The sequence below is a fragment of the Nansenia antarctica genome (assembly GCF_963989245.1).
Source record: "Nansenia antarctica genome assembly, chromosome: 2".
In the NCBI taxonomy this organism is placed as follows: domain Eukaryota; kingdom Metazoa; phylum Chordata; class Actinopteri; order Argentiniformes; family Microstomatidae; genus Nansenia; species Nansenia antarctica.
This window is the reverse complement of record NC_137675.1, coordinates 84,415,242-84,441,260: the sequence shown is the minus strand read 5'-3', so window position 1 is coordinate 84,441,260 and position 26,019 is coordinate 84,415,242. Positions and strand designations below refer to the sequence as shown.

Here is a 26,019-nt window from a genome sequence, read left to right as displayed (position 1 = left end):
TGCTGCTTCTTGCTCCGCACTTCCTGGTTTCCATGACTACAAGAAAACTACAGTAGAGAAACAAAAAACAGTTACCAAAACTGAGTATTTACTAGCTAAGATTGGTGCAACCGAAATTAGTAAACAACTAGTTTGAAACTAGCTAGTAACAACTAGGGGTTTAGTAACTACTAAATGCCTGTATTTAGTAATGACTTACGCCAAATTGGTGCAACCCAGTCCAGTAGGCTACAAGATACGGAGGACCAAGTCTGTCAAAATTAACAATAAATATATAGACACATAAATGAATGCATGAACAAATAAATGAATGAATACACACAGTATAACGAAATACATTTCTATATTTATTTATTCTTTATCACATTCATTCTTTCTTTTCCACATTCATTCTTTCTTTTCCACATTCATTCTTTCATTCTTTCTTTTCCACATTCATTCTTTCTTTTCCACATTTATTCTTTCTTTTCCACTTTATCAGATCTGTATGCAAATATCTGGGGGCGTATCTTGCATGTTGTCCACGCCCCTACGCATTTTCATTGGTTGATACAGCGCGTGACGTGTGAAAGCAGCGACGCAGTTATCATCACAGACGGGGAGAGAGTCGTTAGTCGTCTATAGCCCCGTTCTCACACAGCCTGTTTCTCCCTATAATTTCCATGGAATCCCAAACTATGTCGACATCCCAAGCTATTCCCGTGTTGTCCCCTTTCACACATGTCGGCAATGGTCTATACTAGTCCATCAGCACTGTATGGGAGAACTTGGTGATAACCACAATACCAGTTGACTCAATTAGACATATACGCTCTGGGCTATGCGCGATGCAAGACAGCTGAGAGTGTCTCCACTGCGTTTATATCACAAAATGTACATTTGATAAGTAAAAGTAAACTAGCTAAGTAAGTAATCTAGCTGACTATGACTGGAAACAAAGTACTATCCAGTTAGAATTATAGAAGATCTAAGCCCCGCGGTGGCGCAGCGGTCTAAGCATCAGTCTCTGGTGCAAGCTGCCCACCGGGGACCGGGATCGAATCCCGGTCTCGCCAGACCCGGATATGGCCGGGGCCCACAGGGAGCGGCATATTGAGCGGCCGCTCCCAAGGGGGGTATAGGACTATTTCCGGACAAGGATCCGTCGCGCAACACCGCCCCCGGGGTGCCGGAATAACGGTGTCGGGCTCGAGGAGCCAGACAGCTAGTCTGCCTGGCTATCTCCTCTGGGGCTGCCGGCCACGGGGTCGTGCGGCGGATCCTACGCAATAGGCAGGGGATAATTGGATACTAGGTTGGGTGCAATTGGATACTAAATTGGGTGAAAAAAGGGATAAAATCAGAAAATCAAAATTTAAAAAAAAAAGAATTATAGAAGATCTAGTTGTGTTTTCCTGCTGGTCTCGCTGCCTGGGTTTGAACAGACTTGTGGTGACTAAAAATGGCTTTAAAAAATGCCTTTCCACCAAAGAATATATATGCCATATATATGCGATATATCATACCTCCACTATGATTCATATGCCCTAACCCTTTTTAATTTTTTTAAACATGATTGGAAATTAGAGTGTCTGCTCTTGGCTGAGAGCTTCATCACGTCACGCGCAGTATCAACCAATGAAAATGCGCAGGGGCGTGGACAACATGGAAGATACGCCCCTATGTTTGCATACATTACTGATAAAGCGAAAGAAAATGTTGTATTCACCTATTTATTCACATAGAATAGTTTGTCTTTGTCATTGTCAGATGTCTATGCAAATATAGGGGCGTATCTTGGACGCACTCTACGCATTTTCATTGGTTGATACTGCAGTGGTTAGTGGTTAGGGTTAGGTCCCTTGGCATATCTTGCTCCCTTTCGCATGATTCGCGTGTAGCTGTGCTGTGGTTGTGATAGAGACATGAGCCCTTTCATGTTTTTATGCGCCTCAGTCTCCTAGACCAGCGTTTCTCAACCGGGGTGCCGCGGCACACTGGGGCGCCGCCTGGCGTCTTCAGGGGTGCCGTCAAATAATTCTATATTCTGACGTTCATATGAATGAATGAATAAATCTATAAATAAATGCAATACATCAAAATCTGTCTCGCGCGCCCCTTTCCCATGTCACAATGTCAATACCGGGTTCAGCGTAAGGTCAGTGTGTCTGCAATTAGCCTGCATTGTTTTTTCATTTACCGCGCAAATACATTTTCGAGAGCAATGAACAAGCAAACAAGCAGAATCATGGAACATGACAAACTGACAACAGATCATCCATCACAAGCTGGCAAGGATGCTGAATATTTTGTTCTGATGAAAAGTCACCATAGCCGTCCAGAACAGGTAATGATGAAGTGCGCCAAAGTTTCTGATAAAGCGTTGGAGGCTAGTTACCTCGTAGCCGAAATTATTGCTAAGGCGAAGAAGCCACACACTATAGCCGAGTCCGTAATATTGCCAGCATGCACAGCAATAGTTAATAACATGCTAGGCCCACAAGCTGCAAAAGAGATAGCAAAGGTCCTGCTGTCTGACTGTACAATTGGAAGGCAAATCATTGACATGTAAAAGGGTCCTATCCTATGTTCCCCGCTCCCGAAAAAGGGTACGATCGGGCAGGGCAGTCTCGCTCGCCGGCAGCGTGTGGAGGTGGTTGTTCTATATGGATTCGTTTTCATGCAATGAATTTAATACATCCAGACAAGGATGCGCGCAGCGGGAGAGAGAGACGCATTTTCTGGCTTAATAACTCTGCATCCCCGGTGTTTACGTTGAATGGACTGGATAGGTGTTTCCAATCAAATGTGGGAATATGAAAATGAATGTGTTCCATAAATTCCCGCGTTTGTTCGGTCACTGTGTCATGTTTATACAGCACGGTTACGTGCCTGATGCCTTTGATGCACACTTGCCTTTTTCACTCCCTCCTCTCTCTCTCAATAATAATAATAATAATACAACTTTTATTTGTATCAATAGCCGCTGAGTGTGTGTGTGTGTGTGTGTGTGTGTGTGTGTGTGTGTGTGGTGTGTATGGGGCTGTCTGGGTGATGCAGTGTCGTTTTTGAATAGCTATATTTTAGACTGGGGTGCCTTGAGATTTTATCGACTTTTGAAGGGTGCCGTGACTGAAAAAAGGTTGAGAAACGCTGTCCTAGACACGTAGAGACCAACCCCGAGTCGATCAGAGATTCCTACGATGAGCTATGGTAACTTTCCCGCACCTACCCCCTACCGGTGAATGCCTAGTTTTTGCGGTTTTCCGGAGGTAATATGCGGTAGGTGCGGGAGAGTTACCATAGCCCAAAACCCTGGTATAACTGTATAACATGATAGCCATCTATGAGCAATGCACTGTATATAAGATGATGACCAAGGGTCTTTCTGCTGCTTACCAAGGGGCTGAGTCCTGTTGATGGGGACAATTTTTCTTTTAGAGTCTGTAGGCTACTGTATTTGTTTACTAAGATTTCATAAATATGATATATTGTCAGAATTGTTTTATTGTTTTATAAAATGTTAATTATTTTCATTTCTTGTGCTGGTTTATTATGAACAACATGTAAAATTGCAGGAAACTAGCACAAATAATTGGGTGGGAGAGAGGGGCCGCTGCCGCCAAAACGCGCACAATTTTGGGTCGCTCCACCGCCAAAAAATCTCACTCCAAACTTTTGGTGAAACTTGGCAGCCCTGAACTCCTACCGTCAGGTCGGCGCCTCCGTTGTTGTTCAAGCTAGTGTCGCTTTCCCAGTCTTTGTGTAATAAGTGAACATATTGTAATGTTTGCCCTCTAGCACAGTTATAAACGTAATAAATGACTCGTGTTGTCTTCAGTCTCAGCACTGTGTGCGTTTATTGACCCGCCATTTTTGTTTCACGTCCCGTTTCACATCCCGTTCCCTGGTCTCGCGGGAATAGCTGACGTCTATCCTATGGCAAGCAGTGAGGTACAATATTATGGTTTATAGTATGTGTGTGTGTGCGTGCGTGAGTGCGTGCGTGTGTATAAGCATATGTTGAGTGTGTATTGTGTGTGTGTGCGTGTGTGTGTGTGTGTATATAAGCATATGTTGAGTGTGTATTGTGTGTGTGAATGTGTGAATGTGTGTGTGTGTGTGTGTGTGTGTGTGTGTGTGTGTGTGTGTGCGTGCGTGTGTGTATAAGCATATGTTGAGTGTGTATTGTGTGTGTGAATGTGTGTATTGTTGTTATTATCATTATTAATGTGTCTTTCTCCTTTGTTGCCTGTTAGTTCGTTTAGATGTGTCTTGGTGGTTGGCCCCTTCCTCTTTCTGTTTTTCAAGTCAACTTTGTTATCCTCATGAGTATAACTATTACTATTTGTATTGTTTTGTTTTCTTTCATTGGTTACTGAATAAGAATGTCTTTTGCCTTTTTTTTCTAAATAAAATAAGAATATGAATAAGAATGTCTTTTTTTCTAAATAAAATTAGTCCCCTGAAGAAGGTGATGCTACAGCATACAATGGGATTCTAGAGAATTGTATGCTTCCAACTTTGTGACAACAGTTTGGGGAAGGCCCTTTCCAGGTTCAGCATGACAATGTCCCCATACACAAAGTGAGGTCCATAATGACATGGTTTGCTGAGTTTGGTCTGGGAGAACATGACTGGCCTGCACACAGAGCTCTGACCTCAACCCCATCGAACACCTTTGGGATGAATTGGAACGCCGACTGCAAGACAGTCCTTCTCACCCAACATCAGTGGCCGACCTCATTAACTCTTTGACTGCCAGCCATGTTCAGAGCGGAGAGCTCCACACTGCCAGACTTTTGGGGCATTTTCGCTGAACTTTGAAGACCCACCAAATATTGACTTTTCGGACTACATAAACATTGAACATATCTACCAAAACTTTAGACTCTTCTTTCATCAGAAAAAGAAAGTTTGTTTCTAGCCTCTTTGAGTGTTTAGAAATCGGCCGTAGAACATAGGGTGGTTTCAGCAAAAACACCTGATTTTGACCAATAAACAGAGAAAACGAGCTTTTTCTGCAGAACTTTTTTTTTTCTGCACTTTTTCTGTATCATCCGACTCTGAACTGTTTGAAGAGTCGCGCGATGCTCCGCAATGCTCCGCGCCGCAATGCTCCGCGCCGCGTTTGGCACATACCCTGATCCGTTTCGCCATTACTACAACCCACAGCAAGCCACTTCCTTCTCCAGGCTTTTATCGAACTACTGCCCCCATCTGGGACCGAAATACATTACACCCAAGTCTGAAATTCACTCGCTAGGTGTAGAACATGTCAATAACGCGATCCCCGCGAAAAAATAAATAAATCTATAAGACGCCAATTGGCGTCTTTGGCAGTCAACGTTACTATTCTATAAGACGTCTTTGGCAGTCAATGAGTTAATGCTCTTGTGGCTGAATGGGAGCAAATCCCTGCAACCATATTCTAAAATCTAGTAGAAAGTTTTCCCAGAAGAGTGGAAGCTGTTACAGCAGCAAAGGTGGGACCAACTCCATATTAATGCCCATGGTTCTGGAATGACAAGTTCAACAAGCACATATGGGTGTGATGTTCGGGTGTCCCAATACTTTTGTCCATATAGTGTATATGGAAACTTAATATTATTTAAATATTTTAGTGTTTATTCAGATTTACAGAATTGGAATGCTCTGCCCTTGTATCTTAGATCAGCTGGCTCGTCGAGGTTTTTTTTAAAAACACTAAAGACTGTCTTGTATAGACAGGCTTTTGGATAGCCCCAAGGGCCTGTCTTTCTGTGTCCTGTTGATGTTGTTGTACACCTGTTGTCTGTTACTTGTTTTTATTTTCACTTGTTTGCCTGCTTTAACCTGCTGTGGCTTTCGCTCTTTTATTATGCTTTATTGTGTTTCTTCTTTGTTATGTAAAGCACTTTGACCCTTGGTCTGGGAAAGGTGCTGTATAAACAGGGCTCGACAGTGCGACTGTTTTGGTCGCATTTGCGAGTGAATATATTTCTGTGCGACTTGGAAATACATTCAATCGCACCAGTGCGACTAAAAAGCTGCTGAACTACTGTCATGCGCAGTCAAACTTATGTGTATAAGCGATGAGGGAATGAAAACAGTGAACAGAAACGCGTGTCGCAGAAATGCTTCACGCGAGTCCTATATGCGCTTAAAATGCGCATAATGGGTATATGGGATACAGCTCTCATAGTTCGTAGCGCTGTGTTTTGTTAGCCGCTAGCTGCTAGCAGCGTTTGCTTCCGGTTTCATTACAAAGAGGTTAACCCTATATGTGCCTGACGTCTAACATTCAAATGACTCTAACTTCATATTTTTTCGGATTTCAATGTATGACACATAATTTGAAAGCTTATGATCCGTAGTTCCAATCCACAACACGTCACATTTGAAAGTGTTTATGTAATTTCTTTACATTTGAAAGTGTTTTTTTATATATATTTATATTATACAATTTACCAGTCATATTCTGGAATGTGTCTAAATGTTAAAGTTCCATAAGTATAAGCAAAATAAAGTAACAGTTTGTAAATAAATAGTAGCATTTAAAAATTTAAAAAAACACGAACCGTGAACCGTGACCCAAAAACCGAGGTTCATACCGAACCGTGGGCCAACTGAAATTAATATTCTTACTTCCCCTTTACATTGTGTGAGTCTCCATTTTTATTACGGCCAAGAGCCGGTTATGATCATTTTGATATGTTATGATTATGATAATTTGTTGTCGTTGTTGACGAAAATTGCACAATTTTCATTGTGCTACTGAAATTCTTGGTGTGCTACTAAGTTTTTCAACATGGTAGCACAGTGCTACCTGGGAAAAGGTAAGCGTCAAGCCCTGATAAATACATTTTACTTACTTACACCAACTATAACCTCACCCTGCACCAGATCGGACATCAGCTCCAGTCTATGTCAGGGAACATGCAGGACGACCACCCCTGATCCACAACACACCTGTGTGTGTCTGTCACCGGCAGGAAAGGAACACTGACTAACACAAATGATTCAGACGCCCCCAATGTTCCTCATGATCTTCACAGGAACCTTTTCATCAGCCCCCCCCCAGAGATACAAAACCTGACCCCCCCCCCCCCCAAGAGATACAAGACCTTCGGTGATAAAAGGTGCGCAATCTGAATCAAATAATGTCTTATCATACACTCAGGGTTCCTACAAGTTTCAACAAGTCAATTTCAAGACCTATTCGCGACACCATATGATAGCTTTTTGTCATCCTCGAGGTGATGAAATTCGGGATTTGTTGAAGTCATTTACAGGGTTGCCACGCTTGCCTTGAAATAATTTTCCATACCACCTCTTGATTTTCCAGGTACCATGTTTTGTGATGATATCTAGACCGTTAAAACTTTGCGCCCCCGCCCGTCCACCACACCGGCCCACCCCCACCCCCAGAGGACACCTGACTACTTACTTGATTTAAAAGATGTGCCGTCTAGATGTGCAGTCTAGTCTAGATGTGCGATCAGCTCTTAAATGCTTAGAGATAGTTAGCTGTCTAACCAGTGTTTTGATAGCTCAGTGTAGATGTATTAAACTAGAACTAATTTCCAGCCTAGAACACCACTGGGCTGAAAAACTTGGTTCCCTAAAACGTATAGGTGATGGTGGTGATTCCAATTCATCAGAGCAGTCTAGGGCTGCCACGATTAGTCGACTAGTCGCGACGACGTCGATTACCAAAATCGTCTCCGACATATTTGGTAATCAACGTCATCGCATGTTTTTTTGGAGCTGAAATAAGCGATAAGCATTCGTTTTTCTTCCCTGAAGCTGCCACTGGCTAGCGTTCGCCTATCATCCATCCTCACTATGGCTTTTGCCACTTGATTGACGTACAGGTAAGCCAGTCTGAGATCTGATCTTTTCACCTAACACACGGTTCACCACGCATGCGCAGTCAACAGCGCCAACTACAAAATACCGGCGAGACTAATTACCTAGTAACGGCCAAGCTCCACCTGCTGCGTTGCGTCAACTCGCCATCGGCGTTGCGTCAACTTCCCGTTGTCCAAGCTCCACCTGCTGCGTTGCGTCAACGTCAACGTTCTACTCTAGCTCCACTGTCATTTTTTGTATACGGGAATAATTTCACCCTTGACTGCAATATGTCCACAACAATAACAACATCATACAGAACATTTTCCAATCAGGGTAATATTTTATCTACATATTCCCAAATAGATAGTTGCTAGTTCAGTAGATGTTCAACTGTCAACAACATTTCAACTAACTAACCACTACAGTGTTCCTCTACATGCATTTCATCGTGGCGGACCGCCACGATGGAATTTCCTCCGCCACCATTCAGATTTCTCAACCCCAAAAAAAAAAAAGATTTAGGCCGCTTTTCAGACCTTCACAGCGCTAGACACACCCACAAGCGCTGAAACTGGACCAGTCCGTGTGTGTCGCGAGTATTGAACTTGAGGCTGCGTTCGTAAATTCGCTCTGAGAGCCCCGGAGCGCACACTGGGTTCAACGTCATAAAGGGACCAAGTCATTTGATTGGACAAGAGGCATTCCGTGAGTGCTGATCAGATTTCCAGAGCGTATTTACGAACGCGCCCTGGCTGTCACCCGAACACCGCGAGCTAGCGTAGTGTAGTGTAGTATAGGATGCGTAGTGTAGTGTAGTGTAGGATGGAGAGAGAGAGGAGAAGCCTCTCTATGTGTTACCTATGTCCAGTGTACTAGAACCACTCTAACAGGAGTGTTTGTCCGTGAATAACACCGGCTATGCCCGGGGTAGAAACACAAGACTATAGCTGGATAAGGTCTACAGGTCTACACGGTCATTTTAAGCCGTCGACCAGCCCTCTACGACCACGGGAAGTCATGTTAAAAGTGAAGATACTTCTGTTAAACTAAGCTAAGCTAAACATCGCTAATCGCTAACTCCCTCCTGGGCTTAAAGTGACAAGTAATAACGTTGTGAAAAAAAACGTCAGATCAGTGTTTTTGTTTTTATTGACAACGGAATTACATGCTGGAAAAACATGCAGACACAGACAATAAGAGACACACGGGAGAAGTACAGGAAAACATTTTATTTTTTTGGGCCATCCTCGAGTTTTGGCTGAAATTACGTCGTTGTTTTGAGCGCGCGTGCGCGTGCGCGCGCGCGGTCAGCACTACCCGCCACCATTGTAAAAATTCCTGGAGGAAACACTGCACTAATCCTAAACCTTGCCCTAACCTTAAATCTAACCCTATCCTTAACCATAAATCTAGTTACATATCAACAGAGTTGCAGTTGATAGTTTGAGCAGCTGTGGATCATCTATAAGGGAATAAAGTTTGACCCCAGTCAAGTAGGAATTGTCATACTGTCATATGCTCCACCGAGCGCGAGGAGCCCGCGGTTATTAACAGAGACGTTCATCGCGTGAATAGCAATTTGCAATAGCTGAGTAGTTGGCTACAAGCATTTTCAATCTGGTATTATCTCTATTAACCGCTGTGGTGATTTAACAGCTGATAAAAAAATTATAATATATATATCATAATATCAAGTGCACTACAAACAGAGCAAAACAATAAAACAACACCAGAAAACAACCAATAGGCTATACAATTATAACCAACAACTACAATTGTAAATATACAATTGGTCTCATTGTGACGTCTGCGTCCACCGTCAAAAATCAAACTTTTTTGAATGTCTACTTTTGACGCAGCCATCGGACGCAACGCAACGCTGACGCAACGCAGCAGGTGGAGCACCTTTCATTGATTACAATGCATTTGATCCCAATTTCGGACGCAACGCACATTTGACGCAACGCTCGATGGCCATGGTGGAGCTTGGCCGTTAGCCTTCCAATTTCTACCATTTACTATATAATACTAAAGAAAGGGTATACAAATGAGTGGGGAAGCTGGACCAAGTAAGAAACCAATAACGTACAACTTCCATCCAGAATGGGAGGAGGACTTTTTTACACGATGTGATATTGGAAGTGCGTCTGTCTGATCTGCACTCTAGTGCGTGTGCAGCAGCAGCTGGGGAGCGGGCCGGTTGCCGCACAACTCGTGAAAGTTGTTTGAGAGTTTTTCGACATCTAAACCTAAATAACTTTTTATTAACATCTACCCATACGCACACCCGTTGTAACTGCCATCGTTAATGTAGAAGATGCAACCAGTGCTTGGAAAACTCGCTTTGACAATGCTTTTTATCACCGTATTGAGGCTCGCGTTCAAGCGGGCGCTGCTCAGCGGGAGAGTCTATAGACTACCGGAGAATGCCGACCCTTCCCTGGCGCACCTGAACGGACTGTCAGTGGACACGGATCTCTATGCCATTGTACAGCTTGGGTACAAATGTAAATTATTAGTGTTTATATTTGGAAGCCTTGGTAATGTCCACAGACTAGTCGTCAGGCAGCCGCCACATGGAGGAGACGCTGCTACCTGTACCCATAGACAGATTGTAAAGCTTGAATTATCGAGTGTCCTATGCTGGTGCAACTAATACTGTTTGTGTTCAAGAATTTTATTGTAAAATGTGAACGCAAATAAAGATATTAAATGTGTGTGTGTAAGAGAGAGAGAGAGAGAGAGAGAGAGAGAGAGAGAGAGAGAGAGAGAGAGAGAGAGAGAGAGAGAGAGAGAGAGAGAGAGAGGGAGAGAGGGAGAGAGAGGGAGGGAGAGAGATAGTGCAAAACAAAGGGTATATAGTGCATCTTCTCAGGCATCAAACACATTTTTAAAATGTAGTAGAGAGTGCAAACTGCTGAGTACTACATTTTAAAAATGATGTACTGTGATAAAATTGATGCCTGAGAAGATGCACTATACCCTTTGTTTTGCACTATTACATTACATGCAAGTGATGCCAGAAATAAATATGCTGCTTCATTAAAAGATCTATTTTTGAGTGAACAATCATTTTAATTGTCTTTATTTTTAGTTAGCACATGCCTACAACAACAACTAACAACTTCAAGCTAAATTTAGAAGCTGATTTAGAAGATGATGGCTAAATAAGAGCGATTGAGTAATTGTGCGATAAGCTGTAATTTATTATCTGATTAGTCGACTAATCGTTAAAATAATCGGTGACTAGTCGACTATGAAAATAATCGTTTGTGGCAGCCCTAGAGCAGTCATACGTCATCTCCCTGTATTCAGAACGATCATGCCCCCTTTTGGGTGGTAGAATTGTTAGAAGTTTGACTTGCGGTCAATGCAAATGTATGGTCTTTGCTACTTTTATACGTTAAAATAAGAAAACAGTATTGCTTTTTAGCTATTAAGAGCCCAAATCCGATGGCCAGTCAGGCAAAAATGTTATAGTGTCGTTGCCGATCAATGATCTACGTCATCGTTTCTCAACGGAACATCGGGGGGCGCTGGAACAATAACAATTTTTTTTTAAAGGGGGGCGTTGAGGTGTTCTTGGGGGGCGGTCACGCATAAAGTATTTTTCTCATGAAAAACAGCTGTCAGCAGTGTTATTACGGGTACGTTCGTAAATGCACGAACGGTCAGTTCGCTCGGACAAACCGTCTTTTCAAAGGTAGTATGGGTAGATCGCATGGCATTGAACAAAACCCAAAAGGAGACAAAACCCCCCAAAAAGTTCGCCTATCATCCATCCTCACTATGGCTTTTGCCACTTGATTGACATACAGGTAAGCCAGTCTGCGATCTGATCTTTTCACCTAACACACGGTTCACCACGCATGCGCAGTCAACAGCGCCAACTACAAAATACAAAATACTGGCGAGACTAATTAACTAGTTAGCCTTCCAATTTCTACTATTTACTATATAATACTAAAGAAAGGGTATACAAATGAGTGGGGAAGCTGGACCAAGTAAGAAACCAATAACGTACAACTTCCATCCAGAATGGGAGGAGGACTTTTTTACACGATGTGATATTGGAAGTGCGTCTGTCTGATCTGCAAATCTATGATGGCTGTTTGGAAGAAGGGAAATGTGGCAAAAGAGCGAAAACGTACGGCTGTAACGATAGCTTCTTATCGCGTCAGTCACGTTCTTGTTAAACACAAGAAGAAAACAAAGATGGCGAAATTGTGAAAAAGCGTTTCTCGAGGCTGCAGATTGCCTTTTCGATGACGGATCCACAGTGGCTGATGACACCTTGCAGCCTGCCTACACCTTGCAACCAGCTCCTACAGCCCTGACTACTAGAAACTAGCTGCCTCCTCCCAGTGCCAGGTCTCCCACTAATGCGGGGTACACACAGAGTTTTTGGCCGGTTTTGGCACGATTTTTGGATGTCTGAAAACGACAGAAAACGAGAGAAAACGCCCGATTGTCAGATGGATCTTAACATTTTCCTATAACAAAATCCTGTGGTGTGAGGTGTGTTAAGAGTCAATTCTCTTCAATTGTGCAATCAACTCTCAACTCTCAACCTGCTCGGAAAATGGGCGTGGGGAACGACAGATTCCGGACTCTCTAGTCTCGTTCCCCAAGCCAGAAATCTCGCGTGAACCCATCCTTTTAATATTGCCTTTAAATTACAAAATAATTAAATTAAGATTATATAATGCTTAAAGCACTTTGAGCCGCAACGTTTGCATATACAAATAAAGTTATTATTATCTAACGTAGTACCCTGACTGACCTGTACGAGACAACCATGTGCGACAGGGCAAATAAAGTGCAGAAAAACGAAAAGAAGAAGTCAGCTCGCTTCTTGATTGGCGAGCAGGGTTGCCAGATGGGAATGACATTTTCCACCCTAACCACAGTCTAAAACCGCTAATTCCACCAAACAATCTGGCAACCCTATGATTTCTGGTCGGAAGTATTGAACGCATTTCACATTTACGATTGCCGGCCACGCCCATTTTCCGAGCAGGTTGCCAGGAGAGTTGATTGCACAATTGAAGAGAAGTGACTCTTAACACACCTCACACCCCAGGATTTTGTTATAGGAAAATGTTAAGATCCATCTGATAACCGGGCGTTTTCTGTTGTTTTCAGACATCCGAAAATCGCTGAAATCGCAGAAAATCCTTATGTGTGTACCCCGCTTAAGGTAGAGAAATGCATTTATTTCCTCCTTTCAAACTAGGGAACTACCTGTTTTGTATCTGGTTTACTTTTCTGTTTGTTGGATCAGTAGTTGGCTATGGTACTGCAGACTGGCTGTCAGTGTGTGAGTGAGAGAAAGTGACTGTGTGTGTGTGTGTGTGTGTGTGTGTGTGTGTGTGTGTGTGTGTGTGTGTGTGTGTGTGTGTGTGTGTGTGTGTGTGTGTGTGTGTGTGTGTGTGTGAGAATAGCAAAGAGGGAGGGTTTGTGATGGTCTTCTCCTGTGTGGCTGTGTGACAGGGAGAGAGAAAGTGTATTGTACTATGCAGGCTGGGAACTGTGTGTGTGTGTGTGTGTGTGTGTGTGTTTGTAGTACGTGCGTGTACGTTTGCGATGTTTAAACTAGACTGGTAGATCTTGGCAGACTGGCTACTTGAAAAGTAGATCTTGGTTCAAAAAAGTGTGGGCACCCCTGCCTTATACCATACCACCATACCAGAACATCACAGCAGGAACAACATATCTCAAAAAAGCGATCGTATTGTAATAATAAACCAGTCCGGAAAGCTCTCTGTGGCTTACCAATAATCTAACCTAGAGAAATCAGCTACGATTGTCCCCTCCCCTCGCAGGTTCATCACAGTATATTACATAAATGTATTACTGTTAAGTGTTGTTGTGGATGTTATCCCTAGTGCCATTCTGAGGTTAGCATTGCGATGTGTTCGTCTTAACGTTTACAAACTAAAATATACGATCGCTTTTTGTGATATGTTGCTCCTCTGATGTCCTGGAAACGAACACATAAGCACTCCGAACAGCTGTCAGTGTCTTTTGTTGCTATAGGAAACCACTACTCTGCTTGCGATTGATCAGCTGTCAGCAGTGTTATTACGGGTACGTTCGTAAATGCACGAACGGTCAGTTTGCTCGGGCAAAACCGTGTTTTCAGTCAGAGCGCCCATCTCTGAGCGCTCCCAGAGCGCAGAGCTCTGAACTTTGGAACTTTGTTATGTTTTGATATGAGAAATTCGAACTACCGTATTTTCCGCACTATAAGGCGCACTTAAAAGTCCAAAAAAAAAAAAAAACGACAGTGCGCCTTATAATCCGGAGCGCCTTATATATGGATCAAAATGTAAAAATTACATGACCAATAAAAACAATTTAATAATAATAAAATGTTTCAGTACGACTGGTAAACTACAAAGCCGCACCGCTTGCAGCATTACGGTAATCAGTAAACACCGGTGTTGTGCTTACTCACAGTCCCACACCACAAGACCCCAAGTAAAGAAGACTAAACAGAGTTTCCGAGGGAACAAAGTGAGATTCTTGGTGCTTTCAACTTGAAGTTTTAAAGTACCCACTCGATATAATAAACAACAGTTTAACGATCACTAAACACTTATCATTTGTGTATTGGATTCATTATTCTCGTTTGCCGGAGGCTACCGGTAAGGGAGGGTTGATTTGTAAACATACTTTCGTTTTAGCTCGTGTTCAAAAGCAAGAACTGTGTGTTCATCTAGTTGTGTAGTTATGTGTTTTTAGCATGTCGATGTTCTCCCAGTATGTTGTCATGTTATTAAAATACAGTTTAGACCTTAGTAGCGATGTGTTTTGTTAGCTGTTAGCCGCTAGCAGCGTTTGTTGTGGTTTGGTCAGTCACTTTTCTCCCATTCAGTGTTTGAGATGAACCAACATTCAAATACGCCTGTCGTGTTCAATCTTTCTCTGATTTGAATGTATGACACATCATTTGAAAGCTTACAATCTGTAGTTTAAGCATGTGTAAAAACTGAAAAAGTACGTTGCACATTTCACCAGGAGCTGTCACATATTGGTTGTTGGTTATAATTGTATAGCCTATTGGTTGTTTTCTGGTGTTGTTTTGCTCTGTTTGTAGTCTACTTGATGTATTTTTATCAGCTGTTAAATCACCACAGCGGTTAATCCACTAATAGAGATAATAGCAGATTGAAAATGCTTGTAGCTAACTACTCTATATCTCGTGGTTGCAGCTATTGCGAATTGCTATTCACGCGAGTCAGCTGTGAATCACTGCAGGTCCTTGACGCTTGTTGCAAAAATGGATGACGAACGGCTGATACTTGAGGTGGAAAAATATATATTTTTGACAGTGGAGCAGGTAGAACGTTGATGGTGACAACGCTCAGGTGGAGCTTGGACAACGGGAAGTTGACACAACACCGATGGAAAGGTGACGCAACGCAGTAGGTGGAGCTTGGGCGTAACGCAACCCCAGTCAAACGTTTGACTGCAGTATCTATTCTATGCGCCTTATAATCCGGTGCGCCTTATAATCCGGTGCGCCCTGTATATGAAAACAGTTCTAAAATAGGCCATTCATTGAAGGTGCGCCTTATAATCCGGTGCGCCTTATAGTGCGGAAAATACGGTAAGTGGTCAGTTTATGAAAATAATACCATAGAATACTAAATAAAATATTAAAATAATAGCCCCCTAGCGTTTGCCGCCATATTGTGACACACACACACCCCCCCCCCCCCCCCCCAAAGTCCAATCAAAAATGAGTAAATATTAGCATCATAAAACAGCAATTTGGCGAAATGCAACACCAGCACACTTAAAAAACAAACAATGTTAGTTGTAATATACAGTTTTGTAGCCTACTGTTTGTTCTGCACCGGACATGTGTGAAATTGCTGCTGTGTTATTGTTGTTATGTGATATAACACAGAATATTAGTCAACATTAAAATTCAGGGAAGAAAATAAGCCTACTTTTTTTGATGGGGGGCGGTAAGAGACCTGGATAATGGACAGGGGGGCGCTGGCCCAAAAAAGGTTGATAACCACTGATCTACATCGTTATACATTTTAAAAATCATGAAATAGAGGTTGATGTGTGTCCTTTCAGTCTGCCTCCATCTATGTGACTGAACTACCCGACGGCCTGAGATGTCATATAACCCTAACCCATATCCTGACATATACAACTACCTATTGAATCTCCAGATAATGTATTTCTGACATCTATCACTTGCTGTAGTTAAGATACTTTATTTTTCTGTTTTGGTAGTCTGTCCAATGTGACACTTGCCCTCCTCCACCGGCCCTAGTTTTGGATCTAGCTTGCTGTTCATTATTTTGATAATAAATCGTAGCTAGCTAGCTATAACATCTTCATATATATATATATATATATATATACACACACACATACACTATATATACCATACAGGCTAAATACTGATCACTTGGCAAATGAATCATCTATTAAAGTAGCAAAGATCACACATTTGCATTGACCGCCAGTCAAACTTCTACCACTTCCTGAGTAAATCCAACGTTCCTACGCTGAGATATGACCGTTTTAACTTGCGCCCCCCACTCGCGGATATCAGGAAGTATTAGAGCTATAGCGCTATTGTCCGTTACCGTTAGCAACACATTCCAAGCGCTAGCTGGCTAGCAAGCACATCAATGTTTGTTTGCAACAATGAACCATGTGCTTGCCAACCAACATTGATAAAGCCACATTTAGAACAGCCAGACAGTTCCAAGCCAACTACTTAAATTATTAAATGTTTTAGAAAGCCAATCAAATATTCCAGGACAACACAAGATTTCCATGTTAATTTTCAATTTTGCTCAGTTTCCATGCCTTTTCCAGGTATGGAACAGGGCTCAATAATTTCCATGTTTACCCTGTTTTCCAGGTAGCGTGGCAACCCTGATTTATGATGACATCTGCCCCGGACTGGCCTTCCTTCTCACAGAGTCGATCTGTAGTTTGTATTACCCTAAAGGTAAACTAAGATACTTAGGTTAGAGGCGGAGAGATTCACCCTGCTGTTCACTGTCTTACTTGCTTCCTCCTATTGTCATATCCCACAAATAAGCCTCAATAATAGCACTTAGAAATCATAGGCACATAGGTCCCTGTAGTTAATGACAGCTCTGATATTTTGTTAACCATTTAGTAGTAACTATAACGTGCATTGAATCTAATGTTTTACAGTTGACAAGAAGGGTACAAGGGACCTTTGTTACATAGGGAATTCCTAATAAATGCTGTGCCTGTCTCTAAATCTTGCCACATAACCTTCTACCAAGAACCTTCTGACTGAACGAACCTATTGCTTACTATAGCTTATTAACCTTTGAACCTAGTAATAATTTTACCCTCGCCTTAAGCATGCCTGTGTACATGCAGTGTACCTACCCCGGCTTCCCAACCACTCTTTGCCAGATCAATTTTTACACTCACTTCAGTTGCACTCTTAGATCCCTTTATTGACTCTGTGACCTGGTTGCTAATAGATATCTCTGTTCACCAGTTTCCTCCTCCGCTCCTGCCTGCCTGCTCCCCTGCCTGTCTGTGTCTGCCTGCCTGACTACCCCGCCTAGCTGACCAGCTAGCCCCTTCCCCTTACACCTGCCTTGCCCGCCTACCTGTGCCACCCCTGTGCTGTTATTAACTCTTTGACTGCCAGCCATGTTCAGAGCGGAGAGCTCCACACTGCCAGACTTTTGGGGCATTTTCGCTGAACTTTGAAGACCCACCAAATATTGACTTTTCGGACTACATAAACATTGAACATATCTACCAAAACTTTAGACTCTTCTTTCATCAGAAAAAGAAAGTTTGTTTCTAGCCTCTTTGAGTGTTTAGAAATCGGCCGTAGAACATAGGGTGGTTTCAGCAAAAACACCTGATTTTGACCAATAAACAGAGAAAACGAGCTTTTTCTGCAGAACTTTTTTTTTATTTATTTTTTTCTGCACTTTTTCTGTATCATCCGACTCTGAACTGTTTGAAGAGTCGCGCGATGGCCGCGCTGCTCCGCGATGCTCCGCAATGCTCCGCGCCGCAATGCTCCGCGCCGCGTTTGGCACATACCCTGATCCGTTTCGCCATTACTACAACCCACAGCAAGCCACTTCCTTCTCCAGGCTTTTATCGAACTACTGCCCCCATCTGGGACCGAAATACATTACACCCAAGTCTGAAATTCACTCGCTAGGTGTAGAACATGTCAATAACGCGATCCCCGCGAAAAAAAAAAAAAATCTATAAGACGCCAATTGGCGTCTTTGGCAGTCAACGTTACTATTCTATAAGACGCCAATTGGCGTCTTTGGCAGTCAATGAGTTAAAACCCCATTCATTAAAACCCCATGAGCAGAATTTTCAATAACTCACCAAAGTAAAGTTGCTGACACGGCCAGGTCAGCTTCCCAGTATTACTGCTGATGTGGTGTTAACTTGCATTTCTCCTGTCAAGCAAAATGCACATGAGGAAAACCAGTGAGTGACAATTCTGGAAGTTGATTACACAAAATTAAATAATCAGTCATTTATCCCAACCTCCCCTACAACCTGCCCACCCTCCAGCAATTCCTGGTACCGGGAAAAGCTCTATTTAAGGAGGGAGGAGCAAGAGAAAGAGAGATTTAACACAAGAGTTTTAGACCGGCAGCATTGATTCACCTGGTAAGGCGCTGGCTCGGACTCTGCAAAGAATGCAAAAAGGTCAGGGGGTTATGATCTGAACAAACGACCACTGGATGGAACCCCCCCCTCCCACATAAACATCAAAGTGCTGCAGAGCCCAAACCAGTGCCAAACAGAACACAAACAGTACCCAGACAGTACTCAAACAAAACCCAAACAATACCCATAAATCAGCCAACGTCTCAGAAGTCTTGAGCCGAGGACGCAAAACACCGTCTCCAGGCCCACTCACATCCTCCTCCCACCCTGCTGCCACCACAGGAGTGGATGGAGATGGAAACACAACCGGCTTCACCTCCAAGACCGTATCTACTCCGGCCCTAGGTGAACGAGAATAATAACATTTTAATAAGTTTATGTGACAAAGTTGTGTAGACTTTCTACGGTTAGGGGTATCAATCAAATAATTCTGTTCGGACACCTGTCGTACAACAGAGTAGGGACCAGTACATTTTGCCTGGAAAACTGGGTCACTCACAGAACAATCCTTATGAGGAAGCCATTTACGAACCAACACATCCTCCAAGAGAAAATAACCACTTGCAGAGCTCTCCAGCTCATCCTTAGGCTGAATCCCACTGAGCAGCAGCTTCAGCTCAGGATCCTCCTGTTGGGCTAAAATCAACTCACTCCGAGACAAAGGCGGCAGCAGGTCAGGAAACTGAAAAACTGAATTGGCAAGAGTGATCTTATCAGGCTCTTTACCATCATCAATTTTAGGGTCCATGCAACTCATAGCACGAGTCATGGCGCAGGCAGTAAAAACCTCAGGAAACTCCTTCACACTAAGGTCGGGTCCTGTTGGCCATGTAAACCCAGAACTAACAACCAGAGGTGGGGGCACATCACTCCACTCTTCCTCCAGCCAGGTTATTTCCTAAAATGACTGCCACACCCACCACAGGCAGAGAGGGTCGAACACCAATGGTTACCACCCCCTGGACCAGATCAGAGTAAAGCTCAATTTCATGCAAGGGGACAGACAAAGTCTGCATCCCCATCCCTCTAATCAAAACGCTGGTCCCCACACTTGACTCCTGAGAGAATGTCAAAACCGATTCCAATATAAAAGATTCTGAAGCCCCCGTATCACGAAGTATCTGGACAGGCACTTTCTGTGGGCTACCCACCAGAGAAACGAAACCTGTAGTAATAAACGGGCCAAACTCAGGATCCTCCTCGCTAATCTGTATGGAGACAGAGCCCTGTAGTGCCACCGCCAACTCAGTAGCCGCACTGAGGATGCCATCACCCCTGGTTTAAAGGGAGACCCCTCGGCAACCCCAGACACTCTTGCTGCTGCCCCACAAGCATGCGCTGCAAGAGCCAACGGTCTAACAGAGCCCCCCTTCCCACTGTAGGTTTTCTTTCCTTTTAGGACAGGACACTCCTGTTTCCAGTGACCCTTCTCAAGGCAATAATTGCATGTCGAGTTAGGATCTACTCTACTCTGACTGCGGTCTGAAGTAGACCAGTCCCTATCGTCGGCAACACTCTCAAACAGTGAAAAGAATATATCAGGATCTTTTTCATTAAACTTTGGCAACAGTCTAACCATGGCAGACAAATTATCCCTCTTAGAATTACTCAAATCGCCACCTCGAACGTCAGATAACTTTCCCTCAGTGTTACGTCCACATGTGTCCTGGTTGTGTTTCCTTCCCTTCTGTGTTCTCCTCTATCATTCTCCATCCAGGTGTTGTCAATTGGCCAATCATTCCCTCATTCATCATCCCACTCCCATCCAATCAGAAGGCTGCCCATTCTCCAATCAGAGGGCTGCCCGTCTGTTTAAATGCTCCTCCTTGACTCCCATTGTTAGTCGACTGTTTAGTTGTGTTTTGTCGACTCTTGTCACACACTAGCCATAGGAAACAGGCGTAGGTGAGATACCCTTGGGTATACATTCCATCACGTAGACTCATCTATGTTAAATACAGTAGGCAAAGGAGCGGCTGTCATTATGTAGAATTGTACACTGGTAGGGTCACTTTATTCTTTTGTTTCTTTGGGTTGACACCGCTCATAGTCTGCCTGTTGTCCTATGGCTTGTGTTTTGATGTGATCTGTATTTGACCGCATATGAAGTGGTAAATTAGCCAGAGACAAATAGACAGCTAGGACTTTGTGCTTCTTTTTTGCAGAACCTAAAGGGTTTACAACTTCAAAAGCGTCTTGGTATAGAACTAACTTCAGACATGTTGGGTTTTGAAGAAAGAACTCATTGGATTTGAATATTTGACCATCACTGATATCACAGAGAACATCTGAGTTATACTGATTTGGTTCCTGTGCCGACACAGTTCTGCCATAGATCAGACTCTCCTAGGTAAGAAGATAATATAGCCTACCGCAATTAAAAGTGAATTAATATTCACATATCTTTCGTATATTATACCAATTGTATCATATTTAATTGATACATACTTAAAGACACCTTTGTGAATACATTTCGATTGTATTCCGCGACGCGCTAACAGACAGGTAGGAATGATGGACAAGGTATGCAATGGACGTATTATTTTGTTCTACCACTAGATGGCAGTCAATGTCAAGAAAACGTTTGGTAGCGCCATTATTATCAATGCACACGCACCGATTTCTTTACGTTTACATACCGCTAATGATTAGTGTAAGATCTACATTAGTGACTACATTACAGATCTAAGATTACAGATCTAAGATTTACATGTAAGATCATTATGTTTGGACACACATGATCTAACTAGCCAGCAGAGAGACATGGGTAGCAGAGAGGAGCGTAGCTAGCTAGCCCCTGGCCCTGGCATGTCAACATTGGTCAGATAGCTTAGCAACTAAATACCCGCAGCTCTCTTGATATAAAGACAACAAACCTCACATTAACCTGTTATGTATTTGATATAATTACCAAAAAATACAAACATATAGCTCGCTACCTGATAAGAAACTGGATTTCCTCGATAAGGAGAATGCGATGTTGTTTGCCGGTGGAGTCCCGCCTTCTTCTAGAATTGACCCTGATGACAAGCAGAGAATAAGTCACATTCCTTTACAGTATCACAGATTTTGGCAATATCCTCATCTGTTAGTGACAAGTCATTTTTCAGAAGCAAACGTAGTTTACCCAAAGTGTATGTATTCCCCAACTCATGTATATTTTCCATCTCTTCAACAATATTCTGTATAGTCGAAGATGGAAGCAGAAACTGTCCTTGCAATTTCAAGTAGAATAGGCATACATTTCTAAGAAACATATGTGAACTTTTGAGAAATATCCATATTGCCTTCATCGGTTAATGCCTCATTAGAAACATCTAGGCCAGTCCCCGCAGGTTCATTTATGACAGAAGAGGAGGATTGAGGAGTTTGCTCCCTATACAAGTCATTGATCATATCCACTGGACAATCTCTATTGTTCCTGGACATGTGTGCGCTAAATGAAGATCTGACACTGAAAGCACGTTTGCATCCTCTCACGGGACAATTCACAGCTCGTCCTTCCGCTATGCCCCTTCAAGTGATCTACGAGTTCTTTAACATCTCGACAGTGGCGTTCACACAGTGATGTACTACACCTAAAATCTGTAACAGTTCTGGCGGGAAGGGATGGAGTAGACACATTATGCCTACGGTAGAAATTAGCCTTAAATGCTTCTCCTCTCTCTCTCTCTCTCTCTCTCTCTCTCTCTCTCTCTCTCTCTCTCTCTCTCTCTCTCTCTCTCTCTCTCTCTCTCTCTCTCTCTCTCTCTCTCTCTCTCTCTCTCTCTCTCTCCTCTCTCTCTGTCTCTCAGACATTGACCTGTGAGCACACACACACAGACACACACACACACAGACAGTACTCGATGGATGGAAATGATTGATTGATGCAATCGAGTGATGCAACAGGCTGTCTTGACCCCCGCTGTGTTTATTGACCACCGGTGTATTAATAGAAGGAAATGGAAGTGTGTAAAAACAGCAGGGGGCAGTGTGGAGCTCTCTCTCACCCTCTTCAGTGGGATGTATTGCCACAGTAACACACTCCCTTACACTGCCAAGTCAAACAAGTAAGAACTTATTAAATGGGTGAAGACAGTACAGAGTTTAAATTTGGATAAATACAAAATAATAATCTCTATCTCTCTCCCCCTCTCTCCCTCTCTCTCCCCTCTCCCTATGACATTAACATTGACTGGGAGCCTAAATAAACAAACGAACAGGGCTGTTCAGAACATGAGCAGATAGAAATGTGATGAATAGACCTCATCCATATGTGTTCCACCAGACAGAGCGTACAACCCATCTACTCTGTCTATCTCTATCTGCTAACTGTGTTCCTGTCACAGAGCTGGTCTGAAGACACGCTTCTACCATCCACCCAACAAGACGCTAGCTAGCTAGCTACTGCTCTGATGAGACATGCTTTGCCCCCCCCCGCCCACTATTTATTGGTTTAATCCATCCTTACTGCCTTTCAAGCTCTTTCTCACACACACACACACACACACACACACACACACACACACACACACACACGAACACACACACGTGAACACACACGTGAACACACACACGTGAACACACACACGTGAACACACAGCGAGGCTTATTCCGATGAAGTTTGCAATGCAATTACATATCCCCTCAAGGTTTTCAACGGCTTGTTACAGAAACGACAATTAAACATAGCTAGTAACAGTCAATGGCTCACACTTAAACCAGAACGATAAACTCCGACTAAACTACAGCTAGCAAGACAGTGATAATGCCAGCGATCAATAGCTAGCAAGATAGCTAAGTTATTTCACTCCCACGGCCAAGAATCAGGAATTTAAAAAACACTCAAAAAAGGAATTAGTTAAATGAAAGCTTGCTTACCACCAGCTAGTTGTTTGAGAGCTAAAATGCCAAGTGAACAAAATTGTACGTGTTCCCTCGTTCGAAGCAGGTGCTACGAGGGCGCAATCCAAAAGACTAATGAGAATCAGGTGTGCACGCAAGACTAGGGGCGGGGAGGGGGGGGGGCGGTGTGTGTGATTGGACGACGTTTAAAGAAATCCACCTATCCGCTTGTTAAGTCGTGACGTATTTCCGGGGCCAACGTTGGCTGAGGCGCTGTCTTCGAGATGCCGAAATAATAATAATAATAAATTATATTTATATAGCGCTTTTCCGAGGCTCAAATACCCTGACAATATGGAGAAAACGGTAAAGTGCTGTGTCCCTTGTTGTATGAATAGATCCGAGTCTAAAAAACGATTAAACTGTCATTCTACCGCTGTAGTTCACAGGTACTCCGGTGCGGAGAATTTCTGATTTGGACTCGGAAATGGCTAAACGTCACTTTTGACGTCAGACTTAACAAGCGGATAGTCTACTTTTAAATTTGAATGCAACGGAAAAAGCGTTAGAACCGTTAGAACTCAATGTAGTAAATGATGCAATCTACATTTTGATTGTAAAATATTATTTGAATAATAAAAGATATATTGCTGATGTTCACAACATACATTGATTTAATCAGGGGAACAACATTTAGTAACATAGGATTCGACTGTCAAAGCTCTGTAAACGTAATCAAAACGTTTAGTCTTGAGTTAACCTGAACAAGTCTGTAGCAATGGCTACTGACCTATCCACCATTCCAAATTTCCCTTTTAAGTGGTGCACTCAAGCCCGGATTATGTTCAAGTCAAGACTAAAAACTCATCTTTTAATTATTGCCTTTAAATTACTACATAATTAAATTATGATTAGCCTATATAATGATTGGAGCACTTTGAGCTGCAACGTTTGCAGGAAAATTGCTATACAAATAAAGGTTGTTATTATTATTATTATTATTATTATTATTATTATTATTATTATTATTATTATTATTATAGATTTTTTAAAACATTCAAACCAACATTTATTTGATCAAAGACCCTATGACTTGAGATCATTCACTCTCCCGTCTCTGGCGAACTCCACAGGCCAGGCAGCCAGCATCGACAGGCTGTGCATCACCCCTAAGGAGCTGCACTCTCGGCTGGGTGAGTTTGGCCAATACTGCCCCGTCAGTCTGGCCCTACATCGCCACCTGGTGGACTGCTCCCTCACTACATCCCTGGAGCTGGCGGCTGAGTTCAGGGGACACTACTACAAGATGTGCTCTCGGGGATACCTGGAGGTTGGTCCCCACACACCTAGACTTCAAGTTCAAGTTTATTGTCATATGTATTAATACAATGACATTCTTCAGCCTCGTCTCTCTCTGTAGTATCACACACAAACAAACATAGTCCACAATACAAACCAACAACAATACAGTACAAGGTGCTTAGTGCAGGGTGTTAAGTGCCAAGTGCAGTGCGCATGGTTCAGCTGTTCAGCAACCTAACTGCCTGTGGGAAGAAACTATTTCTGAGGTGGGTGGTGTGTGAGTTGATACTTATATAGCGTTTTCGGGTGTGAATAGTGTGAATAGTGCATAGGCAGGGTGGCTGGTGTCTTTAATGATGTTTTGAGCTTTCTTTATACAGCAGGTGTTGTAGATGTTATTGAGTTGAGAGCCATGTCAAATGTGACAGTCTGATCATTTGGTCCGCATATCGGCAACCAATCAAAATGTTCGGACTTTTCTTTTGAAACACGGAACTACGTTTCAACGTGTGTTGAGAATCACACCACAAACTCGCTAGTCAAGCCAAAATACTGCAACAACGCAGTGGATTCGGTGAGTAATCCCCCCCACTGCTACCTAGTTAACTATAACACTACTTTACCTTGTTAGCAGGCTCACAAAACAAGCTGTGTTAGTTGACTAGCGACGTGTCATTGATTGATTTTCAACAACGAGGAAACGTATTCACATTTTTCAAAAGAAAAGTCCGATCGTTACATCGGATCCCGACATGAGGACCAAAGCATTAGAACGTTGTGTCACAAATGTGTCACAAATGTCAATGTCAATGTTTTCCATGTCATGAAGTGGAACGATTAAAATAATCATTCAGAACATAATGTGGGGCGGCTGTGGCGCAGGAGGTAGAGCTGCCGTCTAATGACCGCAAGGTTGGCAGATTGGCAGTTCGGCAGTTCGAGCCCCGGCTGGCCACGTGTCGAAGGGTCCTTGGGCAAGACACTGAACCCCAAATTGCTCCCAGTGAGCTCCAATGAATGTGTGTGTGAATGGGTGAATGAGAGGCTGTTGTAAACGCTTTGGATAAAGGCGCTATATAAGTGCAGTCCATTTACCATTTAATGCATTTCATGACACCGTCAAGCTAACAGCTTAGCATCAACAGGGTAAACATTTCCCCCCATTCATTCATTCATTCATTCATTGACTTCCATCCTTCTTTCTTTCCCTGGTGCTTCTTTTCCGAAGCGATTCCTGGCGACCCCAGAGCAGTTTGTGATCCCTGGCTGCCCCCACCCTCTGCCCCCCCCCCACCTGCTGCCCAGGAAGCTGACGGCCCCCGAGGTGAGGGCACGGTTCCCCCAGCAGGTGGAGCTGAAGGGCTACTGCCCCGTCACCTTCCTGGATGGGAGGCAGAG

The 26,019-nt window shown here is 43.1% G+C and overlaps 1 protein-coding gene across 1 annotated transcript in view; it reads left to right on the top strand.

The window, feature by feature from the left end:
- Positions 1-10,165: 10,165 nt before the first annotated feature.
- Positions 10,166-26,019, top strand: part of LOC308151762 (uncharacterized protein) — a gene marked incomplete at both ends in the record, with an annotated part of 19,814 nt that continues 3,960 nt past the window's right edge. Inside the window, 3 exons of the mRNA XM_080524666.1 lie at positions 10,166-10,322; positions 24,453-24,649; positions 25,850-26,019. Coding sequence (XP_080380792.1) covers positions 10,166-10,322; positions 24,453-24,649; positions 25,850-26,019 — 524 coding nt within the window. The remainder of the gene's footprint in view (positions 10,323-24,452; positions 24,650-25,849) is intronic.